At 43.8% G+C, this 25,438-nt stretch overlaps 1 protein-coding gene and 1 long non-coding RNA gene across 29 annotated transcripts; one reads left to right on the top strand and one right to left on the bottom strand.

The window, feature by feature from the left end:
* Nucleotides 1–9,512: 9,512 nt before the first annotated feature.
* Nucleotides 9,513–11,955, bottom strand: LOC125525020. The gene is made up of 3 exons (XR_007291109.1): nt 11,783–11,955; nt 10,758–10,984; nt 9,513–9,698 (listed from the first exon to the last, which is right to left on the bottom strand). It is a non-coding gene; the product is annotated as an uncharacterized LOC125525020 (long non-coding RNA).
* Nucleotides 11,956–13,339: 1,384 nt separating this feature from the next.
* Nucleotides 13,340–19,129, top strand: LOC125524169. 28 transcript variants are annotated; one of them, XR_007290592.1, is made up of 8 exons: nt 13,340–13,476; nt 13,580–13,699; nt 14,476–14,581; nt 14,978–15,143; nt 15,303–15,449; nt 15,535–15,601; nt 15,759–15,803; nt 16,821–19,129. XR_007290592.1 is itself a non-coding variant. In XM_048689242.1 (7 exons), the coding sequence occupies exons 3-7, from the start codon at nt 15,565–15,567 to the stop codon at nt 18,769–18,771; spliced, it is 396 nt and encodes a 131-aa protein (XP_048545199.1). In that variant the 5' UTR covers nt 13,340–13,699; nt 15,303–15,417; nt 15,535–15,564; the 3' UTR covers nt 18,772–19,129. The 28 variants fall into 28 exon arrangements, 3 of the variants coding, with proteins under 3 accessions (XP_048545199.1, XP_048545198.1, XP_048545197.1); XR_007290600.1 differs by lacking the exon at nt 14,476–14,581 and having other exon boundaries at nt 13,340–13,699; nt 16,821–16,922; nt 18,039–18,097; nt 18,683–19,129; XR_007290583.1 differs by lacking the exon at nt 14,476–14,581 and having other exon boundaries at nt 13,340–13,699; nt 16,821–16,922; nt 18,039–18,097; nt 18,674–19,129.
* The last annotated feature ends 6,309 nt before the right edge of the window (nt 19,130–25,438 follow it).

Raw genomic sequence — 25,438 nt, 5'->3', positions numbered from 1 at the left:
TTGCACAGAAAATTCATTTTCCATTTTTGAGTGCCTAAAATTAGTTTTTTGTGAAGGACCTACCATATATTTGTTGCAAAATTGGACCAAATCAATTTTCTAAAATACTAGGACATATTTAGTTCACAATTGACCAAATGGTTGGGTGTCAAAAGCTTTGATCCACCTCTGGTGAAAAAGACAAATTTCCGCCGATTCAGTTGGAAGCCGGTCAAATCTGAACTGCAGCTGCCTCATAGTTTGCTCTTTATTTTTTCCAAAAATCATTTCTAGGTACATAAGTATATATTTAATCAGAGAAACATCAAAAGTTTTCCAAGATTCAACCACTAGCTAGGAACGGTCAAGCCCGCCGTTTTGACCGCATTTTGAAACGGGCTTAAAAACTTAAAAATAAAATAAAAATGGAAAACCATCGCATTGTGTCATTATGTGTGACCAAGTTTCCAGGAAAAATAATAAACTTGTAATACGACAATTATTTTTAAAAAGTGTTCTCAGAAATGAGCTATCATGCGTGAAGATTCATGGCTTTCAAGCCAAATTATCAACCTTATGGCCACATTCATGGCATAGTTTGTTCAAATGATCTCATATTGTGCACAAGGGTGCATCTTGGAATTCCAAACAATGTTACCTAAGGGAGTTTTCATTTTTTTTGCACGGAAAATTCACTTTCCATTTTTTGAGTGCCCGAAATGAGTTTTTTTTGTGAAGGACCTACCATATATTTGTTGCAAAATTGGGCCAAATAAAGTTTCTAAAATACTAGGACATATTTAGTTCAAAATTGGCCAAATGGTTGAGTGTCAAAAGCTTTGATCCACCTCTGGTGAAGACAAATTTTCGCCGATTCAGGAGGAAGCGGGTCAAATTTGAACTGCAGCTGCCTCATGGTTTGCTCTTTATTTTTTCCAAAAATCATTTCTAGGTACATAAGTATATATTTAATTAGAGAAACATCAAAAGTTTTCCAAGATTCAACTACTAGCTAGAAACGGTCAAGCCCGACGTTTTGACCGCATTTTGAAACGGGCTTAGAAAAATCAAACAAAAAAATCAAAAAATTGGAAAACCTTCGCATTGTGTCATTATATGTGACCAAGTTTCCAGGAAAAATAATAAACTTGTAATACGGTACTTATTTTAAAAAAGTGTTCTCAGAAATGAGCTATCATGCGTGAAGATTCATGTATTTCAAGCCAAATGATCAACCTTATGGCCACATTCATGGCAAAGTTTGTTCAAATGATCTCATATTTTGCAAAAGGGTGCATCTTGCAATTCCAAACAATTTTGCCTAAGGGAGTTTTCATTTTCTTTGCACGGAAAATTCATTTTCCATTTTTTGAGTGCGCGAAATGAGTTTTTTTGTGAAGGACCAAACATATATTTGTTGCAAAATTGGACCAAATCAATTTTCTAAAATGCTAGGACATATTTAGTTCACAATTGACCAAATGGTTGGGTGTCAAACGATTTGATCCACCTCTGGTGAAAAAGACAAATTTCTGTCGATTCAGGAGGAAGCGAGTCAAATTTGAACTGAAGCTGCCTCATAGTTGTCTCTTTATTTTTTCCAGAAATCATTTCTAGGTACATAAGTATATATTTAATCAGAGAAACATCAAAAGATTTCCAAGATTCAACCACTAGTTAGGAAAGGTCAAGCCCGCCATTTTGACCGCATTTTGAAACGGGCTTAAAAAATTAAAAAAATCAAAAAATTGGAAAGCCTTCGCATTGTGTCATTATATGTGACCAAGTTTCCAGGAAAAATAATGAACTTGTAATACGGCAATTATTTTTAAAAAGTGTTCTCAGAAATGAGCTATCATGCGTGAAGATTCATGGCTTTCAAGCCAAATGATCAACCTTATGGCCACATTCATGGCATAGTTTGTTCAAATGATCTCATATTTTGCACAAGGGTGCATCTTGGAATTCCAAACAATGTTGCCTAAGGGAGTTTTCATTTTCTTTGCACGGAAAATTCATTTTCCATTTTTTGAGTGCCCGAAATGAGTTTTTTTTTGTGAAGGACCTACCATATTTTTTTGCAAAATTGGACCAAATCAATTTTATAAAATACTAGGACATATTCAGTTCACAATTGACCAAATGGTTGGGTGTCAGAACCTTTGATCCACCTTTGGTGAAAAAGACAAATTTCCGCCGATTGAGGAGGAAGCGGGTCAAATTTGAACTGCAGCTGCCTCATAGTTTGATCTTTATTTTTTCCAAAAATCATTTCTAGGTACATAAGTATATATTTAATCAGAGAAACATCAAAAGTTTTCCAACATTCAACCACTAGCTAGGAACGGTCAAGCCCGCCGTTTTGACTGCATTTTGAAACGGGCTTAAAAAAATCAAAAAAAAATCAAAAAATTGGAAAGCCTTCACATTGTGTCATTATATGTGACCAAGTTTCCCGGAAAAATAATAAACTTGTAATACGGCAATTATTTTAGAAAAGTGTTCTCAGAAATGAGTTATCATGCGTGAAGATTCATGGCTTTCAAGCTAAATGATCAACCTTATGGCCACATTCATGGCATAGTTTGTTCAAATGATCTCATATTGATCACAAGGGTGCATCTAGGAATTCCAAACAATGTTGCCTAAGGGAGTTTCATTTTCTTTGCACGGAAAATTCATTTTCCATTTTTAAGTGCCTGAAATGAGTTTTTTTGTGAAGGACCTACCATATATTTGTTGCAAAATTGGACCAAATCAATTTTCTAAAATACTAGGACTTATTTAGTTTACAACTGACCAAACGGTTGGGTGTCAAAAGCTTTGATCCACCTCTAGTGAAAAAGACAAATTTCCGCCGATTCAGTTGGAAGCCGGTCAAATCTAAACTGCAGCTGCCTCATAGTTTGCTCTTTATTTTTTCCAAAAATCATTTCTAGGTACATAAGTATATATTTAATCAGAGAAACATCAAAAGTTTTCCAAGATTCAACCACTAGCTAGGAACGGTCAAGCCCACCGTTTTGACTGCATTTTGAAACGGGCTTAAAAAATTCAAAAAAATAAATAAATTGGAAAACCTTCGCATTGTGTCATTATATGTGACCAAGTTTCCAGGAAAAATAGTAAACTTGTAATACGGCAATTATCTTAAAAAAGAGTTCTCAGAAATGAGCTATCATGCGTGAAGATTCATGGCTTTCAAGCCAAATGATCAACCTTATGGCCACATTCATGGCATAGTTTGTTCAAATGATCTCATATTGTGCACAAGGGTGCATCTTGGAATTCCAAACAATGTTGCCTAAGGGAGTTTTCATTTTCTTTGCACGGAAAATTCATTTTCCATTTTTTGAGTGCCCGAAATGAGTTTTTTTTGTGAAGGACCTACCATATATTAGTTGCAAAATTGGACCAAATCAATTTTCTAAAATACTAGGAGATATTTAGTTCACAATTGACCAAATGGTTGGGTGTCAAAAGTTTTGATCCACCTTTGGTGAAAAAGACAAATTTCCGCCGATTCAGCTAGAAGCGGGTCAAATTTGAACTGCAGTTGCCTCATACTATACTCTTTATTTTTCCAAAAATCACTTTTAGGTACATAAGTATAATCATATAAACATCAAAATGTTTCCAAGATTCAACCACTAGCTAGGAACGGTCAAGCCCACAGTTTTGACCGCATTTTGAAACGGGCTTAAAAAATTCAAAAAAAATCAAAAAATTGGAAAACCTTCGCATTGTGTCATTATATGTGACCAAGTTTCCAGGAAAAATAATAAACTTGTAATACGTCAATTATTTTAAAAAAATATTCTCAGAAATGAGCTATCATGCGTGAAGATTCATGGTTTTCAAGCCAAATGATCAACCTTATGGCCACATTCATGGCATAGTTTGTTCAATGACATATTGTGCACAAGGGTGCATCTTAGAATTCCAAACAATGTTGCCTAAGGGAGTTTTCATTTTCTTTGCACGGAAAATTCATTTTCCATTTTTGAGTGCCCGAAATGAGTTTGTTTTTGTGAAGGACATACCATATATTTGTTGCAAAATTGGACCAAATCAATTTTGTAAATACTAGTACATATTTAGTTCACAATTGACCAAATGGTTGGGTGTCAAAAGTTTTGATCCACCTTTGATGAAATAGACAAATTTTCGCCATTTCAGTTGGAAGCGGGTCAAATTTGAACTACAGCTGCCTCATAATTTGCTCTTTATTTTTTCCAAAAATTATTTCTAGGTACATAAGTATATATTTAATCATAGAAACATCAAATTTTTTCCAAGATTCAACCACTAGCTAGGAATGGTCAAGCCCTTCGTTTTGACCGCATTTTGAAATGGGCTTAAAAAATTCAAAAAAAAATCAAAAAATTGGAAAACCTTCGCATTGTGTCATTATATGTGACCAAGTTTCCAGGAAGAATAGTAAACTTGTAATACAGTAATTATTTTACAGAAGTGTTCTAAAAAATGAGCTATCATGCGTGAAGATTCATGGCTTTCAAGCCAAATGATCAACCTTATGGCCACATTCATGGCATAGTTTGTTCAAATGATCTCATATTGTGCACAAGGGTGCATCTTAGAATTCCAAACAATGTTGCCTAAGGGAGTTTTCATTTTCTTTGGACGAAAAATTCATTTTCCATTTTTTTAGTGACCGAAATGATTTTTTTGTGAAGGACCTACCATATATTTGTTGCAAAATTGTACCAAATCAATTTTATAAAATACTAGGCCATATTTAATTCACGATTGACAAAATGGTTGGGTGTCAAAAGTTTTGATCCACCTCTGGTGAAAAAGACAAATTTCCGTGGATTCAGGAGGAAGCGGCTCAAATTTGAACTGCATCTGCCTTATAGTTTTCTCTTTATTTTTTCAAAAAATCATTTCTAGATACATAAGTATATATTTAATCATAAATACATGGTTTGGTGGCGATACGTCGAGGTTTGGACAGTGGCCGAGGGCCCCAACTCTAGAGCGCGTAAATTTGCATGACCGCCGTGTGGTCACCGTGTGACCGTGGCATTGCCCTGCGTTCTGGACGGCATAGGCATGTCTAGTGGGTTGGGAACTCCCCAGGTAGGTGCTAGGAAGAAATTGACAACAGAAGAATCTAACGAGGAGACCGAACTATGCTCAAACATGAATTAGCAGCCAAGTGTTTGATTAGTGGTACGGGAAATGGACATGGCCAATGGGTGTGAGTTTTGGCTGAGGATGATCATCTACTAAGAAGACTGTCTTCACAAATTTTCAGCTCAAATGGAGGAGCTTAGGTGGCATTTGCTTTGCAACGTACCACACTGGACAAAAATATGAATGTTGAAGCTAGACTCAAATGAATGAATGGGTTGATCTGAAATTTGGAGGAGGATGATAATTTGGGCATGTGAAGCCACTTAAAAAATTTCATACCATTTGGATACATAAAAATGGTACTTCCTTCACAGTGCTCTCCACTGAACAAAAAAATAGGAAAAATGCTGAGGGAAATTGGCTAGAATAAATTAGCTAAAATTTGGTGGAGGGAGGTTCTATGGGCAGGGTCATGCCTTCAGCAATTATAAATTAACATAAATAATAGTTGCTTCACAAACTGAAAATATCACTAGAAACAAAGATTGGATGCTGAGCTCACATGTATTGTTAGATGGGGCTCAAATTTCGTGGAGAGCTATGATTTGGGAATATAGAAGATGTGGCAAAAATTCAGCTCATTAGGATATGCCTAGCCAGTACTTCCTTCACAACAGTTCGAGCTGAACAAAAAATTTGGAAATTTGCCGAGGAAGATTTACCACGCAAATGGAGTTGAATATTGTCATGAGGCAATGATTTGGATAGTAAAGAATGCCCAATTTTTTTGGAATTTTGGGAATGACAGAAATATAGGTTGTTTCACAACCTAGGGCAAAAATTGACACATGGACATGACACATAGGCGAAACTGATGAGGTGACGCCTTGCCATAGCAATCCATCACAATTTACAAGGTTATGACCATCTATATTGGTTGTGATCAGCTAGAAATAAGGCAGCAGACTAGTGCTGTCTGCTTCATGACCATTCCGTGTAAGGAAATTACGACCTTTCTGACCAAAATGGTCGTTATAGTTTAGGGTTTGGAGCCCCCCGAACAGCTTTTGGCCAATTGGTCTCAAATGGTCGTAGATTTATGACCAATTCTTCTAGGGTCACTGACAGAAGGTCACAAGTTGACATATTTCTTGTAGTGCCACCACCAGTGTACTACTGCGGGGTGGGGGCGGTGTGAAGGGCCGCTAGGAGCTTGGGAGTGCCGGAGCTGACGGCTGCGGCTGTGGTGGCGCCGCCACGAGGAGCGGTGGGTACCCACCGACCAAAGGCAACCCATAGGTCGCGGAGGGGCCATAGGGCAGCAAGGGCGTGTATGGTTGAGGAGCCGCGTGAAGAGCCTGATGAGAGGTCGGACGGGCGCCGAAGAAGCCGGGGACGGGGGCGCGTGGGACGGGCATGGAGTATGCGTGAACGACCCCCGTCCAGGGGTTCTGGCTGGCCTGCCAGGGCGCCAGCGGGAGCTGCTATTGCGGCCGGCGCGGTGCCCCGCCCTGGGCGACCGACTGTTGCTGCTGTTGCTTGCGGCCGCCGCGGCGCTCGGCGGGTCGCGGCTGCGGAGCCGGCTGCTGCTGCGGGTAGGGGAATCCGGGCGGCGGCGGCGCCTGGAAGGGGCCCGGTCCAGGCCATGGTTGAGGGGCCGGGGCAGTGGGCGGGGCGTTGCCGCGGGTACCGGCGATGAGGGCCGTGTGAGTGGCTCGCGTGCGCGACATCCACATCCTCCTCTCCTCCAGCTTCAGGTACGCCACGACCTTGGGGAAAGTCGGGTCGGTGATGAGGGGGATGTTGGAGGCGGCGTTCCCGAAGTCATCGTTCAGGCCGGTGATGAGTGTGCTAAGAAGAAGCTCGTCAGAGACCTTCTCACCGAGGTCACGGAGCTCGTCAACAAGCTTCTTGAGGCGCATGCTACAATTGTCAATGGACAAGTCGTGCTGCTGACACCCAAAAAACTCGCCGTGCAAGAAAACCTTGTGCTGGAGCGCGTTGTCGGTGAAGAGGCCATTGAGCTTGGTCCAGACGGCGTGAGCGTCATCCTCGGCAGAGACCACCGTGTGGAAGAGGTGCTTCGAGATGGTGGTGTAGAACCAACGGATGAGAGTGGAGTCGATAGTCATCCACTCCTCATCGTCCTCCATGAGCCGCGAATCCACGGAGGCATCAATGTGATCCCGAAGATTGTACTCACGGAACACGAGGGAGAAGTACGTCTTCCAGGCATAGTAGGTGGAGGTGAGTTGATCGAGAACGACGGGAACCCGACGGAGGATATTGAGATCGCGGATGATGACGGGGTTAGGGCCGACGAACGGGTTGGTGCGGTTGGTGCGGGTGGTCCCGGAGGAACCAGGGGATGCCATGGGTCCGGGAGGGGAGGTGGTGCGGCGCGGCGCAGGGAAGGCGGCGCGGCAAGGAAGAGGCGGCGCGGCGAGGGGCGACGCTGCTAGGGCGGCGGCGCGGTTAGGGTTAGGGAGGGAAGTGCGGAAGCGAGTAGTGTGGGCGTTGGCTAGACACGGGCGGCAAGGCGGTGACGTGGAGACGCAGCGGCAGGGGCGGCATGGTGTGATAGCGGCGGTGATGGAGATCGCGGCGACGGCAGAGGGTTAGGGTTTAGGATCAGAGGTATGATGCCATGTTGGAAACGAGAGTTTTGGCAATGCGACTCGATGTATTGATCGGTGCATAACGCACGTATATATGGGTACAAGGTGGGCCACAACCTCAATTATACAATGACTAGGAGGTGGGCCGAGGTATACAATATACATGCACAAATCATACCGACGAATCGAATATCTCCTTTTGAATTAATTCATCAAGCTTCGGGTTTCCACACTCCTCATCTGGCGAACCCTTCGAATCCATCATTTTGCCTACAAAGCAAATACAGAAAAATGGTTGTGTCGAACACATAGAGAGCAAGTTGCAGTTTGAGAATAGCTCAACGTACAATGACGGTGTCCGAACCGGCGATAGTGTCTGTGGCGGCGAGACTGGCTGGTATGAGTTTTGTGGCGGTGCTGGGGGTGCTGAGGGGTCGGTATGGCGGGGGAGCTAGGGGATGACGAGCGTGGTCGAGGGAGGTGGAGAGGAAAATGGGGAGGAGCATTTGATGCAATGTGGTGGGTCCTGTTTGTTGGGTCCGACGTGGCAGACGTACCCGTGCGCGACTTGGCCTCCCCATATACGCCCCAGAATGTATTGGATATGAGGGGTGCCGGTTAGCCCAAACTTACAGGACCGGTTTTAGGAGCCCGCCTGGGTCATGATATTGAGCGGTCAGTGACCACGCCGTTGGTCCTAGCCTCCTAGGGGGCGCGAACACCAAATCCAACCCATCAAACACCCGCGGACGCGCGGCTTCTGCGGGCACTGACGGGGTACCCCTCATTATGCTGCGTTTGCAGCCATGTACCTCATATCCATGCAACAAATGTAAAGTACGAAATTAACCTACCTGGATCAACGAACAAGCAACAAACCTACTTAAATCGAGCATAATTCGTAGATAAACGGATCATTGGACAACCAAAATAACAATTTCCATTGGCTGGACCGTACTTTAACATACGAGAAAACTAAATAGAATGAAAAAAGGTTGAGGAATCACCATTTCACCGCCAGCCCCTTCCCCTTGTAGTAGATGGTGTTGCTTTGGCCCTCCATTCTTGTGTCGGAGCCGCCGCGCATCCGACTCCACCATCGTCAAGGACTGATGGAGGACGGACGCGAGGAGTGCTTCCTTGGGATCAACTAGCGCGCGCTTGCACGTCACCTCACCGCCGCCTCGCCCGCCGCCGCCCTCTCCCTTGCCCGTTGTCGCTCGCGCTGTGCGGCCCGCGCCTCCGACTCGGGCATCCGAGACTGGCCCAACTCCGACGAGGCCATGAGCATCCAACTGTTCCCGTGGACGCCCTCCGAAGGTGGCTGATGCCCAACTCCGACGAGGCCATGAGCATCCAACTGTTCCCGTGGACGCCCTCCGAAGGTGGCTAGGAAGGGAGGGGCCGGCGTACCTGTAGTGGAGCGGAGCAAGCGAAGCTGCCCTCAGTCCTGCGTGCCGGATGGAAGGACCCGACAACGTCGCCCGCACAGCAACGCCGGGCGAAGGGGGACGGCGCGTCCGAGCATGAGCTACTTCCGCTGTTGTCGCCCCAATCTAGCTGCGATCAGCGCAGTGCGATGCGGAGAGCAAGCACATCCACATCAGAGTCGTCGCTGCCAGAGCCATGTGGAAGCATGAATGAACATGAACAAGGTCACTACTATTTTCATTCTATTGTTTGTCTGCAATGTATCTCTGCTTTCCACATTATGCGACTCAGCAGTGAACTCTGAAATATCAATGACGAAACGCTGCAGGATAGCTTACGCAAACAGTTCAGCGATTTAAGCAAAGAGCTGGAGCAAAAAGGAGGGGTATCAAATGCTGACAGTGCCTTCTTATGTAGTAAAACGCTAACAGTTAGTTCAATCACATCAATACAGTTACATTTGGTCTCATCACACAAGCAAACATATTTACAAAAACAACATTTCTGCCACTAGCTAGACTTGCACTCCGTAACTGCTTCTGCTGGCCTCTTCATGCCATGCCAGTCTCCCTGCCACAACACAAGAACCATGGTCAGCGCTTACAGTATACACTAGCAACAAATTAAAACCTTGCGAATTGAAGACAAGCTCGAGGAATTTCCACCTAGCCGAATCATAGGAATTTTCAAGAATACAGTTTCTAAAGCATTCTTTTTTTCTTCCATACAAGCACCAAAATGGGTGTCGTTTAATACTACTAGTTTCGTGCTAGAAATCGCCAAGAAGGCACAAATTAAACTGCAAGTGCACAAGCGTGGCTGCGAGTAAAATCCAAACAGAAGATATGTGCCGAAGCAAGCAAGACAAAACAGCCCCCAGGCCAAACAAAACTGATATTCATAACCTAACAGACCAGAAGAAAAGAAAGCATAGGCGAAGTGACGGGACGCAAGATCTCAGGAGGTCCACGAAGCCGCGAAAGGGTTGCCCCATTAAAGAAGTGGCTGGCCGCCCCAGAGCGGGAATGATGGGCGAGCGACTTACATATTTGGTCATACCAAACACCAGGTCTTTTGTTTGAAGTATGACTTGTGCATGTCCCTCTCTAATCAGTCCATTTATGATACTCCACTTTCCTTATATAGAAAGGTACCATGGACCGTGGTTGATCTTGTCCTCTTTAATAAAGTGAAACATCACCTTCAGCTCACTACTACGTAGGTGATTCCTTTTCAATTAAATTAAATCAGGGGCGAGAGCTCCTTAATTCGAAAAAAATACTCATGAAGGAAACAGAACTAGCTGGTATATAGAACTCTATGGTTCCTCGGGATGAATAAATAAGGCGGAAGGACAAACTGCATCAAAATATTCACAGTTCACACCAGTCCCCTTACTTTCAAAGGAAACAGACACGTAATTTTTATTTTTTTTAGTTCAGTACTAAGATCGATTAATCTTCATAGCAAAGGAAACTGCAAATTATCTTCATATTCATAGCGACCAGACTACCAATGTGAACTTTTTAGAAGAACAAAGGAAACTGCAAATTATGTCCATAAGCATAGCGATGAGTACCAACACAAACTTCCAGAAAATGAAGGAATGATCAGAGATCAAAAAATTACCAGCTCTTATGTGGCTTTCTATTCATCATCTTCGTCGTCGTCGTCGTCGTCATCATCATTATCATCATCATCATCATCATCATCAATATAGAATCCTCCATCAGAATCATACACAAGACGCTTATTAGGCCGAGTTTCGTCACCGGAAGCATAGCCGGAGTCGGAGTCATAGTCGTCAGAATCACAGTCGAGGGACGCTGGCCGTGCCATGGCACGGCAAGGAGGATCTGTTTACAAAACATGAGATGAAGGTGAGATCGAATCGAATACAAAGGCGATAAGTAATAAACAATCCACAAAACAAAGAAGCAAGAAATTAGGAGAGAACCGTTTCAGTGTGAAAATCGACCTGGAGCATCTATATCCGGATCCCTATTCCTAAATGTCTAGACGGACAACCCCGACAGTGTCCGGCCCCTATGGGCCGGCCGTGCGTGCTGCCGCCGCGTACGTGCAGCCGTGCGTGCTGGCCTAGCGCCTCTGCGTGCTGCCGCCGCGTGCGTGCAGCCGTGCGTGCTGGCCTAGCGCCTTTGCGTGCTTGCCGAGAACCTCCGTGCGGTGCTGGCCTAGCGAGTAGCGCCTCCGCGTGCGTGCAGTGGCCGAGGCCCTCGCGCTCGCGCGTGCGGAGCTCGACACCGCCGCCGCCGCCGCCCTCGCGCGCGCACGTGTGGAGCTCGCCACCGCCGCGTGCTGGCCAAGGCCCTCGCGCCCGCGCGTGCGGAGCTCACCGCCGCCGCCGCGTGCTGGCCGAGGCCCTCGCTCCCACGGGCGTGGGGAGCTCACCGCCGCCGCCGCGTGCTGGCCGAGGCCCTCGCTCCCACGGGCGTGGGGAGCTCGCCGCCGCCGCCGCGTGCTGGCCGAGGCCCTCGCGCGCGCGCGTGCGGAGCTCGCCACCACCGCCGCCGCCGCTGGTTCCGCGCTGGAGGGCCGGCAGCCGCCACGCTACGTACTCTCGCGGTATAGCACACAACCTGTAGTAGCAGTATGGTTGGATCGCAGGAAAAGTAGAGGGTCTTGTGGCTTACAGAGAGATCGGCGGGGGAGCTCGAGGTTGCACCGGTGCAGCAGGGCGAGACGGGACCGCGTGCGGGAGAGATTTCTTGGCCGGTGCTCTGCGTGTCCGAAGGCGGCAGTTAAGACAGTACTGACGAGGCGGCCGCCTGATGTGTACGCTTTAGATGCTGCCATGTGGTGCAACGCATCGAGAAACGGTCTCCTTTTCTTATCCTCTGATGATAGCTCTCGCCGATGACATGGTGGCCCCACGTGTGAATTGGGACGCAGTACGAGATAGCGACAAGATAAAGAAAAGGAGAAATCTATGCATGCATAAACACGAATGGTCAACGACGACGGTGATCGTGGTTTACGGGAATAACGAGGCCGTGCACGCGGCCGGCGGCCAAGACGGTGTGGGTGGGCGAAGGCAAGCATGCAACGTGACGACACGGCGGGCGACCAGGCGCACGGTGGGCGACGGCGAGGTGGGACCCGGAGCAGCGGATGGTCATGCATGCAACGGGACGACCGGGGTAGCGGGCGAAGGCAAGGCATGACGTGCGGCGGGTGGATGAAGATCGGAGAAAAGGCGCCGTGGCACGCTAACGCTTGGGAAAGAGGAAGATGCACAGATCAGAGCCGTATCGTGGTTATTATGTTGGCCCTGTACTGCCCGGAGATTCCCGGGAACCTTCCTGGATGGTGCTAACCTGACAAATTACCTCGTGCCCCGGAGCATTCACACACACCACAATTTGCGTGCCATTTAGCCTGGTCAGCGCTCGCGTTAATTGCTGGCATCAGCATTCGGTAGGAGTAGTAACAACTAACTACACCAAAGCGCTCGACGCACTCGACCGTAACGTAGCCTACGTCGCCATGGTCGCCATAGTCGCCGCCGCGTTGAGGGAGGGGCGACACGAGCCCGTTGGCGGTGGCGGGGAGGATTACCGTGTCGACGCGTCATCTACGCGGCAGGCGAGGCACCTGGTTAGACTCTTTTTTTTCTGCTCACCTTGCTTTTCTAGCTGTGTGAAAACTTGTTTGAGTAGCACACGCGATCGTGTCAGCTAACTACATGGGCAGATAATAATGCTTAGGGACACAGCAGATTCACTGCATCTCAGGGAGCGGTAGGCACCTGTTGAGGGTTTGTTTTTTCTGGGAAAAACCATGGTCGTTAATTTTCGCAGAGGAAAGACTTGCTTGCTTGACTACACGCACGGTCTGATGACAATTAAACCCATTAACAGTCGCGTGAAGAGCGAACGCTGGGGCTATCCAGGTCATCATTTTACTGTGCCGAAGGGAGAGATAAAAAAATTAAAAGAGATCGATCGCAGTCTCAGATAGGCAGCTCCCTCCATCCCCTTTCTCCTCCTGCTCTCCCGACTCCCTCTCTCTCCACAAATCGCCGCCGCCGCCACCGCCGCCGCCACGTCCGTTCCTCCTGGGCACGGCCAACTCCGACGCCGCCATCAACAGGCAAGGCTCCTCCTCGCCTCACTCTACCGATTTGCCACCCTAGCCGCTGCTGTACGCCCCCAGGCGCACCCGCACAACTAACCCTAACCTCTTACAGGAAGGAGATGAGGTCGTGGGGGAGGAAGGAGAAGAGGGCATGAAATTCATGGGGGAATAAGAAGAGGAGGCCATGGAGGTCGTGGGAGAGAGGGCAGGAGGCCACGGGGGAGGAAGAAGATGCCCCCTTGTTTCTGAAGTTGGTCTTCGCCTCAAATGCGATGGCTGCTCCCAGTTGTGATTGGACATTCCTGTTCATTGGTTGCTACTCATATGAGATTTTTTTTTCATTTTCCCTACAGATTGGTCCGATTTGAGCGGATTCTCTTCCTCTTGGTCGGTCCCCTGGATGTGCCTCCCTTGATCTCTGCCTGCACATTCTTTATAAGCACCCTCCTGCGTCTCCGTTCATGGATCGACAGGTCAACCCCTCTTCTCCTCCTCCTTTCCACTCATATTCTGAAGTTGGATGTGCAGTTGTATGGCAATTTGTTTTTGGGATTCAGTATGTTCTGCTTGTCCTGGTTGTTGTGTGTATTGCTGTGCAGGTTGGCCAATGAGGGCTTTCTTTTTTGGTAAAAGCCAAAAGTACTATTCTCTGTGCATTGGATTCTCGTAGCTCTCTTGTATCCATGTTGGCTTGTTTTTAGCGGGGATGTTAAATTTATGCTTTTTGTTTTTTTGTCTGGATCCAGGTAGGGCATACGATTATTGTTCCTTTGTGAATCGAAATGTTGGTGGTCTCGTTCTTTTGTGCATGAAAGGGTGCCATGATCTGAATTTTCAACGTTTGAGTTGAAATTAGTGTTATTGTTACACATGAAAACATATGGTTGTTTGTCCAGCCACACATAAAAAACAGAGGGTTGTTTGTCCAACAATTTTTTTTCACTGTGATGGTTTTACCAGGAACAAATCATAGCCACTATTACATCATGTTATTGATCTTACTGTGTCGTTATATCTGTATACTCTGTCTACGGCCTTTTCGACATTCCCAGTTTTGTTTTTCTATGGTAAATATTTGACTCCTTTCCATGCCTTTTGGCTTTGAATCTGTGCTCATGGTCATGTCTACTGGTATATAGGGCACTAAAAGCCATATGTATTGTTATCTATAGACTGTATCATAAATTTCTGTTTTACCTAGATCTTTCGCATCCTGAAATAAGGTCATATGGTTCAATTGATATTTCAGAAGAGAATTTTCTTCTTTGCCAAAGATTAGCTATTGTCGGATAATTTGCATGTCATGGTGGACATCAGTTGTAAATTGCAAAGGAGAGCTACTAATCTTATTATAGGTGCGGTACATGTTATAACTCTTCAGTGCTTGTTGCACCCATATATTTTCAGAGCAGAGGATATGATACATCATGTAGTTTGGTCACTAATTAATTCATCACTTGAGGTTTATTTTTTACCTCTGGATATGTAGGTTTTGCGTAATGCTTTCCTTACACAACTATCAGCTATGCTTAATTGTGTTTTGCATCTTCCATGCAGCTCGTGCATTGCAGAATTTTTTCATTAGCAAGAATTTTACTTCTCTAGACTGAAAAATTAGTTGACTTGACACTATGTTCATATCTGACCGTGAGATGCGTGATGTTTTATTGCATCCCTTAGTATACTTCTTAATTTCTTTGCTTCCTTTCATATTTTCCTGTAAATTAATTACAGGGTTTATATTTTATCAGGTGCATGGGCACTTGCCGCTGCAGCCAGAGTTGCCACCAAATCAGATTAGAAGTTTTTCAAACAGATTCCTATATTTTGAAGTGGTTATGCTCATCACATAGCTGGGGTAGATCATGTCTTACTATATAATGTATTTCATCGTGTCTCAAGCTTCTGTGCTTAATGGTGAGACATGCCACATGATCTTAAATATGATCAGTGAAAACTGGAATACATGCTAACATGCACGTTTATCTTGACTTTTCGGGGTTTGATATTCTTGATGTTGTATGAGGAAGGTTTGGTGCAATAAAAGATTGTAATATGTGGCTTCCTCATTTTTAGGTACTGGAGATATATAAACAGGACAAAGTATACAAGTTAGTAATGGGCACTTCAGATGTGATGCCATGTGAGGAAGCCTTGGTATGATACAATAAGAGATGGTAATTTGAGGGAGGTCAGAATCCAAATTTGTAGCTACCTACCCAGGTTACTAAATTCAGTATACTATAAAAATTATGTGCTGCTGTAGTATTTATCTACAATCGAGTATGGTTGTCGGTCTGTTTTTCAGATTACTGCTAGCTTCAGTTGTATTTCCTGGATGTTCCCAAAAACATATGTGGAGAACTCTCTTCCAGGTGATTGGATGTCGCTTAACTATGCTTTCTGCTATTTTTTACAGTATTGCTAATGCCAAACTGTTGTCATTACTTACTGGTGAAATTTAAAAGCTATATATTTGCATGTATATGCGGGTATTTAATTTAACATGATCTGAATATTCTGAATCTGCAGTTCCACACTATGCTTTGCTGGACTACCCATTTATGTTTCCCTTAGGTACATACAAAGTTCATCAATGATGTTTCATGTCGTTTTTGAATTAATACATTTTTAATTCTATTCATTTTTTTCTTTAAGTTCAGCGACAGTTCTTCAAGTCCAGCTACAGATAGATTAATTTTGAGCATGCTATACTAATTTGTTGTGGTGTGGATGGATATTGAAAAATTGAATGATCGATGCTATAACGCAACCCGTTTTGGAGTGCCAGACACTCATCATTGCGGTATCCATCCTGTTTGCCCACCGCTTTGGCGGCTTTCTGCTTCTAGAAAATTGTACCTTACCAGGTACTCTCAAAGATCCTTTCCTATACACCTACGAAGGGCATTTCCCATCTCAAATAACATGGTTAGTGTCTAAACGCTTTGACAAATGACAACTCTTTTTTTGCGGGAACAAAACTCTTGTAGCTACTTGACGTCATTACAGTCGTGCAAACTGCTTGAGGATTTACCGTCGATTTTGTGCTGCTGCAAAGGGGCCAATGGGTTTAGAACATACTTCTCCAAACATTTGAACTTATCATAATAAATTTGTGATCCATCTCACTTTGAACCTACATGTATGCAATCAACTTCTCTCCTTATCGGTTACGATTTGTGACGACCCAGGTTAAGAAAAATCACCTATGAATGTAGTTACCTATGTATATACTGTTTAGATCCTATCGACATTCAAGTTGGCTGTCTATTCCAATTGCCCACCGCTTCTGCGGGCAACGCGCAGCAGGCCGTGCTTTCGTTCGTATTTTGAATTTCATGGATTTCTACTTCCTGTTTACTGTGGAACTCTAGATGTTATGTCAAGAAAATGTCATTATATGCCATCTATATCGTTTGTTGTTCAGGTCCAAAATTCTTGTTGTATCGGAATTTGTAGTTTACTTGTTTCTAATTTAATACCATCAACAATAGGCTGATTCCTATTTCACATGAGAACATATCTTCTCTGCCTTTTCCCTATTAAAATTACATGGCATCACATCACTCATAAAGCAATATGTTTTCCTAGGTATTCCAAACTTAGTCCGATCACATGGGCGATGGCTGATTGATGGCCTCTGCTTGGTACTACACGATAAGTTGGAACTACTGATGCTCCAATTGCAGCCAGGTATTAGCTACTCTTGCCTACATTTATTCAGTGCACTAATGTTTCTAAGGAAAATAGGGACCTTTATTGGTTAACTATGTAATCCAAAGAAAGAGACGCAAAACTATCGCTAGCAAAATGATGCGTGATTTGTTTTATCCGGCATGAGATTTTTATATGATAATTCTTGAAACTGAGTTGAGTAGTTTGTCCTATTCATAGCGGGGCAGGGTTCAAATCTCAAGCATGTTTTTTTATTTGCAATGAAATCTGTTTGAGTGCACTTTTTATACATTCCAGCTTCAAATTACATCTGCTCTATAAGAATGCATTTTTTTCGTACTTCAAATTCTAGCTTCACATTATGCAGTTCTTTTGCATGATGCAAACATTGAGGGTATTATTGACACATACACCAATGCCAGTAAAAATTATCAGACATGAGGGGATATTTGACATTACTGTTCTTTGATTCGTGCCTCTCGGCCAAAGGGGATGAGATGGGTTGTGCATAGACTCGTGTTTTACAATTTTCTTTACATCCGTTCATTACATGGAGATCTAGAAATTTGGTTTGTGTGTAGAATTGCTGTTTTAAAATCTTTGATTCGTGACTCTCGGACAAATTTTGTTGATGTTTTGTTATAAATTTTTGTTCCTCTGATTTGTCTCCCGTTTCCTGCAATTCGGTTCCTACACAATCAGTTGCATTCTTATTATGAAATTAATGTGTTGTAGTTTATCAATACCACCTGAATTAGACCATCTGATTCAAGATAGTAGCATACTAGAAGAAAAGTACTTTCTGGGGATCTAGAAATGTTTCACTGGATTATGACTTGACCAGAGATTCAGGGTACAAACACAAATTGAAGAGATTTTTCAAGAACTTGATTATGTTTACCAACTCAAGGATGGTGATTATATGGCTATTTCTATAATGTCGCGCAGTTCAGCGTTCCTCTGGTCGCCCGCTTTATGCCATTGATGTTTTCCTTTTCTATATCTAGAACTGCTGTTTCAATTGGGTTTGTCAAGGTTTGACATGCTTGTGGTGGTTAATATCTAGAATTGTTTCATGAACTAATATTATTTTTATCCAAACTTTAAGCCTTTTCTTAATCCTCATGTAAAAAGATGGCCACGTCGGCGGCGCTATGTGGCAACCATATCCGCAAGAACCGCACCCGCCGCAGGTAGGAACGCGCTACTGCACCTCGAGTCACACTAAACGGGGGTGCAACCCATCATGTATAGCTTCAACTCTATTCTCATGGACACTTCTATCATAACATTCAGATACACTTTTCAGGCATTACAAGGTCATATTTGCTCTTTGTAGTTCGATCATTAGTTTCATTTAGTCTATGATTTATCTCATTGGCTTTTGGATTAGTCCAGATTATACTCCTCCTTCCCTAAATATAAGTCTTTTTAGATATTTTAATAAGGACTACACATGGATGTATATAGACATATTGTCAAATGTAGATTCACTCATTTTGCTGCGTATGTAGTCCCCATTTGGAATCTCAGAAAAGACTTATATTTCGGAATGGAGGGAGTATTATTTTAGTTTGGTCATTGATTAAGATTTTCGCTTCAGTATTAATTAAATGAATGGCTAGCTCTCTGCATCGTGTGTCGTACTCTTGCAGTTTCAAAATCTTTGACTCATGGCTCCCGGCCAAAGGGGATCAGATGAGTTGTACATGTCTAATATTTCAGAAGAAGTCTTGCCATCAATTAAGTGCTTCTCTTTGTCTTCATAGTATTTTCAGGTAGAGTACACAGAGGGCAGAAGTACATTGACGGAAATGATGACACCCTTTCACTGAAGTTGACGGAAATGATGACACCCTTCCACTGAAGCTCGCAGACGGCACCGTGAACTGCGACAATCGCTTCATGTTTGAAACCGGCAAGAGGGCCACCATCACGACGGATTGATCATGGTTTCGTCACCATGCTAACATCCAGGAGGGCGACATCTGCGCCTTCCATTTCAAGCGCAAGGAAAGGCATAAGGTCATCACATCGTCTCTCCCTCACCGTCCATCGCATCGTCTGTAGGCATAAGGTCATCAGCAGGATATGTATGAACCGTCTATCGTCTTTAGCTTATCTCAATGCTGTGCTCTATCATTCACCTTGTAATACTCTGCCCTATCTTATAATATGCACCTACTACCTCTTATATGTATGATGATCGAACACTTTTCTCCTAAGCTTGTGTTAATTGTATTCATATTTTAACAATTGAGGTACTCTAAAACGCATATGCACATTCGCAACTCCACCACCAAGGCAAGTGCGCGCAGGATCGCACAAGAGGCGCGCCCCAGCCTCTAGTTCCTTAGTTAAGGTAGCTTCCTCAAATTAAAAAATACTATATATATACTACTCCGCTCGACGGGATTTCTCAAGGGGCTGGGTTGTCGTCTATGTGGTCTTGGCCGGTGGAGGCACCTCTACGCAACCAAGTCAACCTCCGCAACCACCTCAAGAAACCCCCGGAACCAGACGTGCACTCATGGCTCGTTTGCAGTTTGCGTTCAGGATTGGCACCACGCAGGTCCTCGTCTTCCGAGATGTACAATACAGGTGACAAGCGCTTCCTCCTACTAATCGCTCAGTAGATTTAACGTAGAGAGGGAAACTTTGTAAACTTCACAGTGCATGAGATTATGTTGCTTGGATATATATACAAATATAATTATGGAAATGCGTTGTTTCATCTGGGATTATGCAAACTCCTAAAGTCAAATAACGTCGGGATGCATGCATGCTTCCAGTCCAAGGTAAGTAAAAGCACCAAGAGTAGGGAGTCAGGATATACTAGTACAAGAAAGATCAATGAAGATGGTGACTGCTACTTACAAAATTAATGGGGCATGCATTTTCAAATATTGAAACGCATGCAGAGTCTAAAATGGGTGACATTGATGTTAGCAGTTGTACATTGTTTATTATTAAGTGGAAACCCCAAGTAGATCCAAAGCTTGTTGTGCTACTAGTCAGCAGTCCATCCAGAATAGAAAACTGATGCTTCTATTTTAAAAGTGGATGTGAGTATGTGACTACAGATGCTGTTTGGTTCGAGGCCTTTGCATTATCACATTTTGCTGGGAGAGGATTTAAGGCACGTGGTCCGGCGGCAAACGGATCCTCTGTCGTTGATCTGCTCCAAGATTTGCGTTCCGCTGATGTATTGAATGAGTTCGCTTTTCCCTTTTATGTGTATATAATGTATTCGTATGGCATTGCGGATATGCCTCTTGGTGTGGGTGTCGGAGTCAAATCCGGCTGATCTCGGGTATGGGGTCCCGAGCCGGTGATCTTAGCTTGATGGTAATAGGACAAAGAGGGACACGATGTTTAACCAGGTTCGGGCCCTCTCGAAGGGACCAGCCCCTCTGACGTGCCATTGGCTCACTGCCATGTGTACTCGGGCCAACATGTCAGTGGCCCAACGCCAAGGTGCAGTACGTCAGGGGATCCGGCTCCCTCTCGAAGAGGTAAAATCCTACGAATCGTTTTTATTCTATTGTATTGATTTTGAATGGAGTACAAAGTACATGATGGTCTACCTCAAGATCGTGTGTGTGTGAATCTTGCCCTATGGTCTAAAAACCCTCGTCTTATATAGACAACGGGGGTACCTAGGGCTACATGTGGGATAAATATGCTCATGATTTGAATATGCCTTGAAGTATGCGCCAAGTTTTCGGAGTATTCCATCTTGAGTATGCCGTGGGTCTTGGCAAACATGGCCCATTCTTTGGTTGTCCAAGGGTCCTCGACCTGGCCCATGACTGGCAGGCCGACTTGCCTAGCACCCCTTAGTCCAGGACATTATCCCGTGAAGTGGTCTACAAGCCGAGGACATTGATCAACTCCTTGTAGTGGCTTCATCTTCGATGGCTTCGTAGGCGAGTTCAACAAACTTAATGCTCATATGTTGATTTCATGTTCGAGCTCACCCTTGGATCCAAAGTCCTTGCAAACTGGTTCACTTATCCCTTTCGGCATCTTCCTCTATTCTAACCATGCTTTAGTCCGAGAAGTGATGTACCTCGAATATCCGAGGAACTCCAGCAAACCTCTCCGATAAGTGTTTTTATATTCATCGGACCCGAAGACCCTAACCCAACCTAGGTAGGTTAATGGCAAAGTCTCCTAGTGTTGTCATGGGTATGTCAATTGGGCCGTGTTCTGACAACTTTGACCGAAAACTGGACCGTCCATATGTACTGGAGAACCAAAAGGTTTGCTATTTGCCGCTTGTTGCAGCAAGTTGGCAGAGCGACGAATAGGCGAGCGGCCGACCGACCCAAGTGGGCCGGCACATTTGAGTAGATAGCGTGAGTACTACCCATCCGGTTTTCGGAACCTTCCAGAAGATTCCCTGAACCAATTTTTGTTTCTTTTCACCGATTTTCTGTTTCTTTTCTTATTTCTTGTTTTTTTTTCTCTTTTTTGGGTTTTTCTTTATCATTTTCTATTTCTTTTCCATTTTTTCGTTTCTGTTTTTGTTTCTTTTTTATTTCCTTTCAGATTTTATTTTTAATTTTCAAAAAATGTTCAAGATTTTAAAAAATGTTCAGGATTCCCAAAATTTCTTGTTTTCAATTTTTTCCCCCTAAATTCAAAAAAAGTTTGCATTTTTACAAAAAATTTTGGTAATTTCAAAAAAATTAGTTATTATAAAAATTTCTTCAGAATATTTTTGTTCCATTTTTTTGACAACCTTTAGAAGAAATTTCGATAATTCAAAAAATGGTTCCATTTCAAAAATTGTTCGCAAATTTAAAAAATGTCCGTGTCTTCAAATTTTGTTCTGGAGTTTCAAAACATATTCATATATTTCATAAAATTCTAAAAATCTTCGTGTTTTTAAAAATTCAGTAATTTTAAAAAGGTTCTCGTTTCAAAATTGTTTGCAAATTTTTAATAATGTTAATGTTTGCAAATTTTGTTTCAATAGTTTCAGAAAAGGTTCATGTTCCAAAATTAATTTGAATTTTCTGAATTTCGTTTGGTAATTGAGAAAAAAATTGTTCATGTTTTTGAAAAATAAGTTGCATTAAAAAAACAAGTTTCAAAAAGGTCTGCGCTTTCACAAAATATTTCATGATTTTTCAATAAATGTGTGAGTTTCTAGAAATTTGTTCACCAATTTGAAAAGTGGTTGTTATAAAACACTCAGTTTTTTTTTAATGTTTTCTCCTCGAAATCTAGAGTTGATTCTTATTGTTTTGTGCTGTTACTTACTCAGATTTAGTCGCTAGCTCAACTGGTAGTACTACCACATCTGTAGCTGGAGATACTGGGTTCGAAAGTTCTCAAGGGTATGTTTTTTAGCGTTACAGGTTCGCGCTACAGTACCAGTTTTCTGTCGGTCGCTAGCTTTCATGGGCCGGCCCAGTCGTAGTTTCGCTGGTGCGTGCATCTGACATTCTGCCGCAAAGAGAGCTCCCAAGAAGTAGACACACCAAATCGTGGGTGCCCCTATGTCTCGCTTTAAGCGAGCACAAGGGGAAGCCTCGCGTCGGGGGTCCCAAATCCCAGTACTCTCGCTTGATTCACTAGACTTGAAAAACAGCGAGCCCAGATGGGCCGGCCCAGCCGTGCAGGAGGCCACGGCCTATTTTTTCCTTCTGTTTTCTGTTCTCATTTTTGCTTTATTTTATATTTTTATTTATACTTTGAAATATTCTACATATATAAAAAACACTCTTACAAAACATATTTGAAAAAGGTTGAGAAACATTTGAAAAATATTGAACAACAATTAGAAAAATATTGAATAAGTATTAAAAATGTTGAACAAGCATTTGAAAAATGTTGAACAAGTATTTGAAATTTTTGAATAACTATTAAAAATGTTTAGCAAATAGTTGACAAATGTTGAATAAGTATTAAAAATTGTTGATCGTGTATTTGAAAAATATTGAACGAGTATTTAAAAAATGTTGATTTTTTTTCTGATAAAGGACGTTGTTATTAACTCAAAATGTAGCATGGAGCGGATACAAAGCATAAGGAGCGCCACTCGTCCTCTGCATAGCTAAGATGCACACAACCATTACTACTTCTTGAGCTTGTGTTGGTTTTTACCTTAAAGAGAAAAAGGTGATGCAGCAAAGTAGAGATAAGCATTTCTCTCAGTTTGAGAACCAATGTATCAATTGAGCAGGAGGTACGAACAAGTCCCGAATCTATGCACCGCACAAAAAATCAAACATTTGCACCAAACGCGATAAAGTGGTTACCAATCCCTTCAAGTCACTTGCAAGGATGAGATTTAATAGAGATAGATATAATAGATTACTAAAACGTAAAGCAAAATAAAAACAAATAAATTGCAGCAATGTATTTTTGGGTTTTTGGTTTTGTAGATCTGAAAATATATGATAAAAAATAGACCCGGTGGCCATAGGTTTCACTAGGGCTTCTCTCTTGAAAGAAAACATACAGTGGGTGAACAAATTACTGTCAATCAATTGATAGAAAAACACAAAGTTATGATGATATCCAAGGCAATGATTATGAATATAGGCATCATGTCCGTGTCAAGTAGACCGAAACGATTCTGCATCTACTATTATTACTCCACACATCGACCACTATCCATCATGCATCTAGAGTATTAAGTTCATAAGAACGGAGTAACGCCTTAAGTAAGATGACATGATGTAGAGGGATATACTCAAGCAATATGATATAAACCCCATCTTTTTACCCTTGATGGCAACAATACAGTACGTGCCTCGCTAACCTTTCTCTGACTGGGTGAGGACACCGCTAGATTGTGTTGGAAATATGCCCTAGAGGCAATAATAAAAGTATTATTATTATATTTCTTTGTTCGTGATAATTGTCTTTATTCATGCTATAACTGTATTATCCGGAAATCGTAATACACGTGTGAATACATAGACCATAATATGTCCCTAGTAAGCCTCTAGTTGACTAGCTCGTTGATCAACAGATAGTCATGGTTTCCTGGCTATGGACATTGGATGTCATTGATAACGGGATCACATCATTAGGAGAATGATGTGATGGACAAGACCCAATCCTAAGCATAGCGCAAGATCGTGTAGTTCGTTTGCTAGAGCTTTTCCAATGTCAAGTATCTTTTCCTTTGACCATGAGATCGTGTAACTCCCGGATACCGTAGGAGTGCTTTGGGTGTATCAAACGTCACAACGTAACTGGGTGACTATAAAGGTGCACTACAGGTATCTCCGAAAGTGTCTGTTGGGTTGACACGGATCGAGACTGGGATTTGTCACTCCGTATGACGGAGAGGTATCACTGGGCCCACTCGGTAATGCGTCATCATAATGAGCTCAAAGTGACCAAGTGTCTGGTCACGGGATCATGCATTACGGTACGAGTAAAGTGACTTGCCGGTAAAGAGATTGAACGAGGTATTGGGATACCGACGATCGAATCTCGGGCAAACATACCGATTGACAAAGGGAATTGCATACGGGGTTGCTTGAATCCTCGACATCGTGGTTCATCCGATGAGATCATCGTGGAGTATGTGGGAGCCAACATGGGTATCCAGATCCCGCTGTTGGTTATTGACCGGAGAGTCGTCTCGGTCATGTCTACATATCTCCCGAACCCGTAGGGTCTACACACTTAAGGTTCGGTGACGCTAGGGTTGTAGGGATATGTATATGCAGTAACCCGAATGTTGTTCGGAGTCCCGGATGAGACCCCGGACGTCGCGAGGAGTTCCGGAATAGTCCGGAGGTAAAGAATTATATATATGAAGTGCTATTTCGGCCATCGGGACAAGTTTCGGGGTTATCGGTATTGTACCGGGACCACCGGAAGGGTCCCGGGGGCCCACCGGGTGGGGCCACCTGCCCCGGGGGCCACATGGGCTGTAGGGGGTGCGCCTTGGCCTACATGGGTCAAGGGCACCAGCCCCAATAGGCCCATGCGCCTAGGGTTTCCAAAGGGGAGGAGTCCCACTAGTGAAAGGCACCCCTAGGTGCCTTGGGGGGAGGGAAACCTCCCTTGGCCGCCGCCCCCTAGGAGATTGGATCTCCTAGGGCCGGCGCCCCCCCTTGGCCCTCCTATATATAGTGGGGGAAGGAGGGCTTTTGATCTATGCCTTTGGTTGCCTCCTTCTCCCTCTCCAACACCTCCTCCTCATCCATAGTGCTTAGCGAAGCCATGCCGGAGTACTGCAGCTCCATCACCACCACGCCGTCGTGCTGCTGCTGGAGCCATCTTCCTCAACCTCTCATCTCCCCTTGCTGGATCAAGAAGAAGGAGACGTTACGCTGACCGTACGTGTGTTGAACGCGGAGGTGCCGTCCGTTCGGTGCTAGGATCTCCGGTGATTTGGATCACGTCGTGTTCGACTACATCATCCCCGTTCTTTGAACGCTTCCGCTCGCGATCTACAAGGTATGTAGATGCATGCAATCACTCGTTGCTAGATGAACTCATAGATGGATCTTGGTGAAACCGTAGGAAAAAAATTTGTTTTCTGCTACGTTCCCCAA

This window comes from Triticum urartu, chromosome 7 (assembly GCF_003073215.2).
Source record: "Triticum urartu cultivar G1812 chromosome 7, Tu2.1, whole genome shotgun sequence".
NCBI lineage: Eukaryota > Viridiplantae > Streptophyta > Magnoliopsida > Poales > Poaceae > Triticum > Triticum urartu.
Note: the sequence above shows the minus strand (reverse complement) of the source record. Positions and strands in the feature narration are given on the sequence as shown.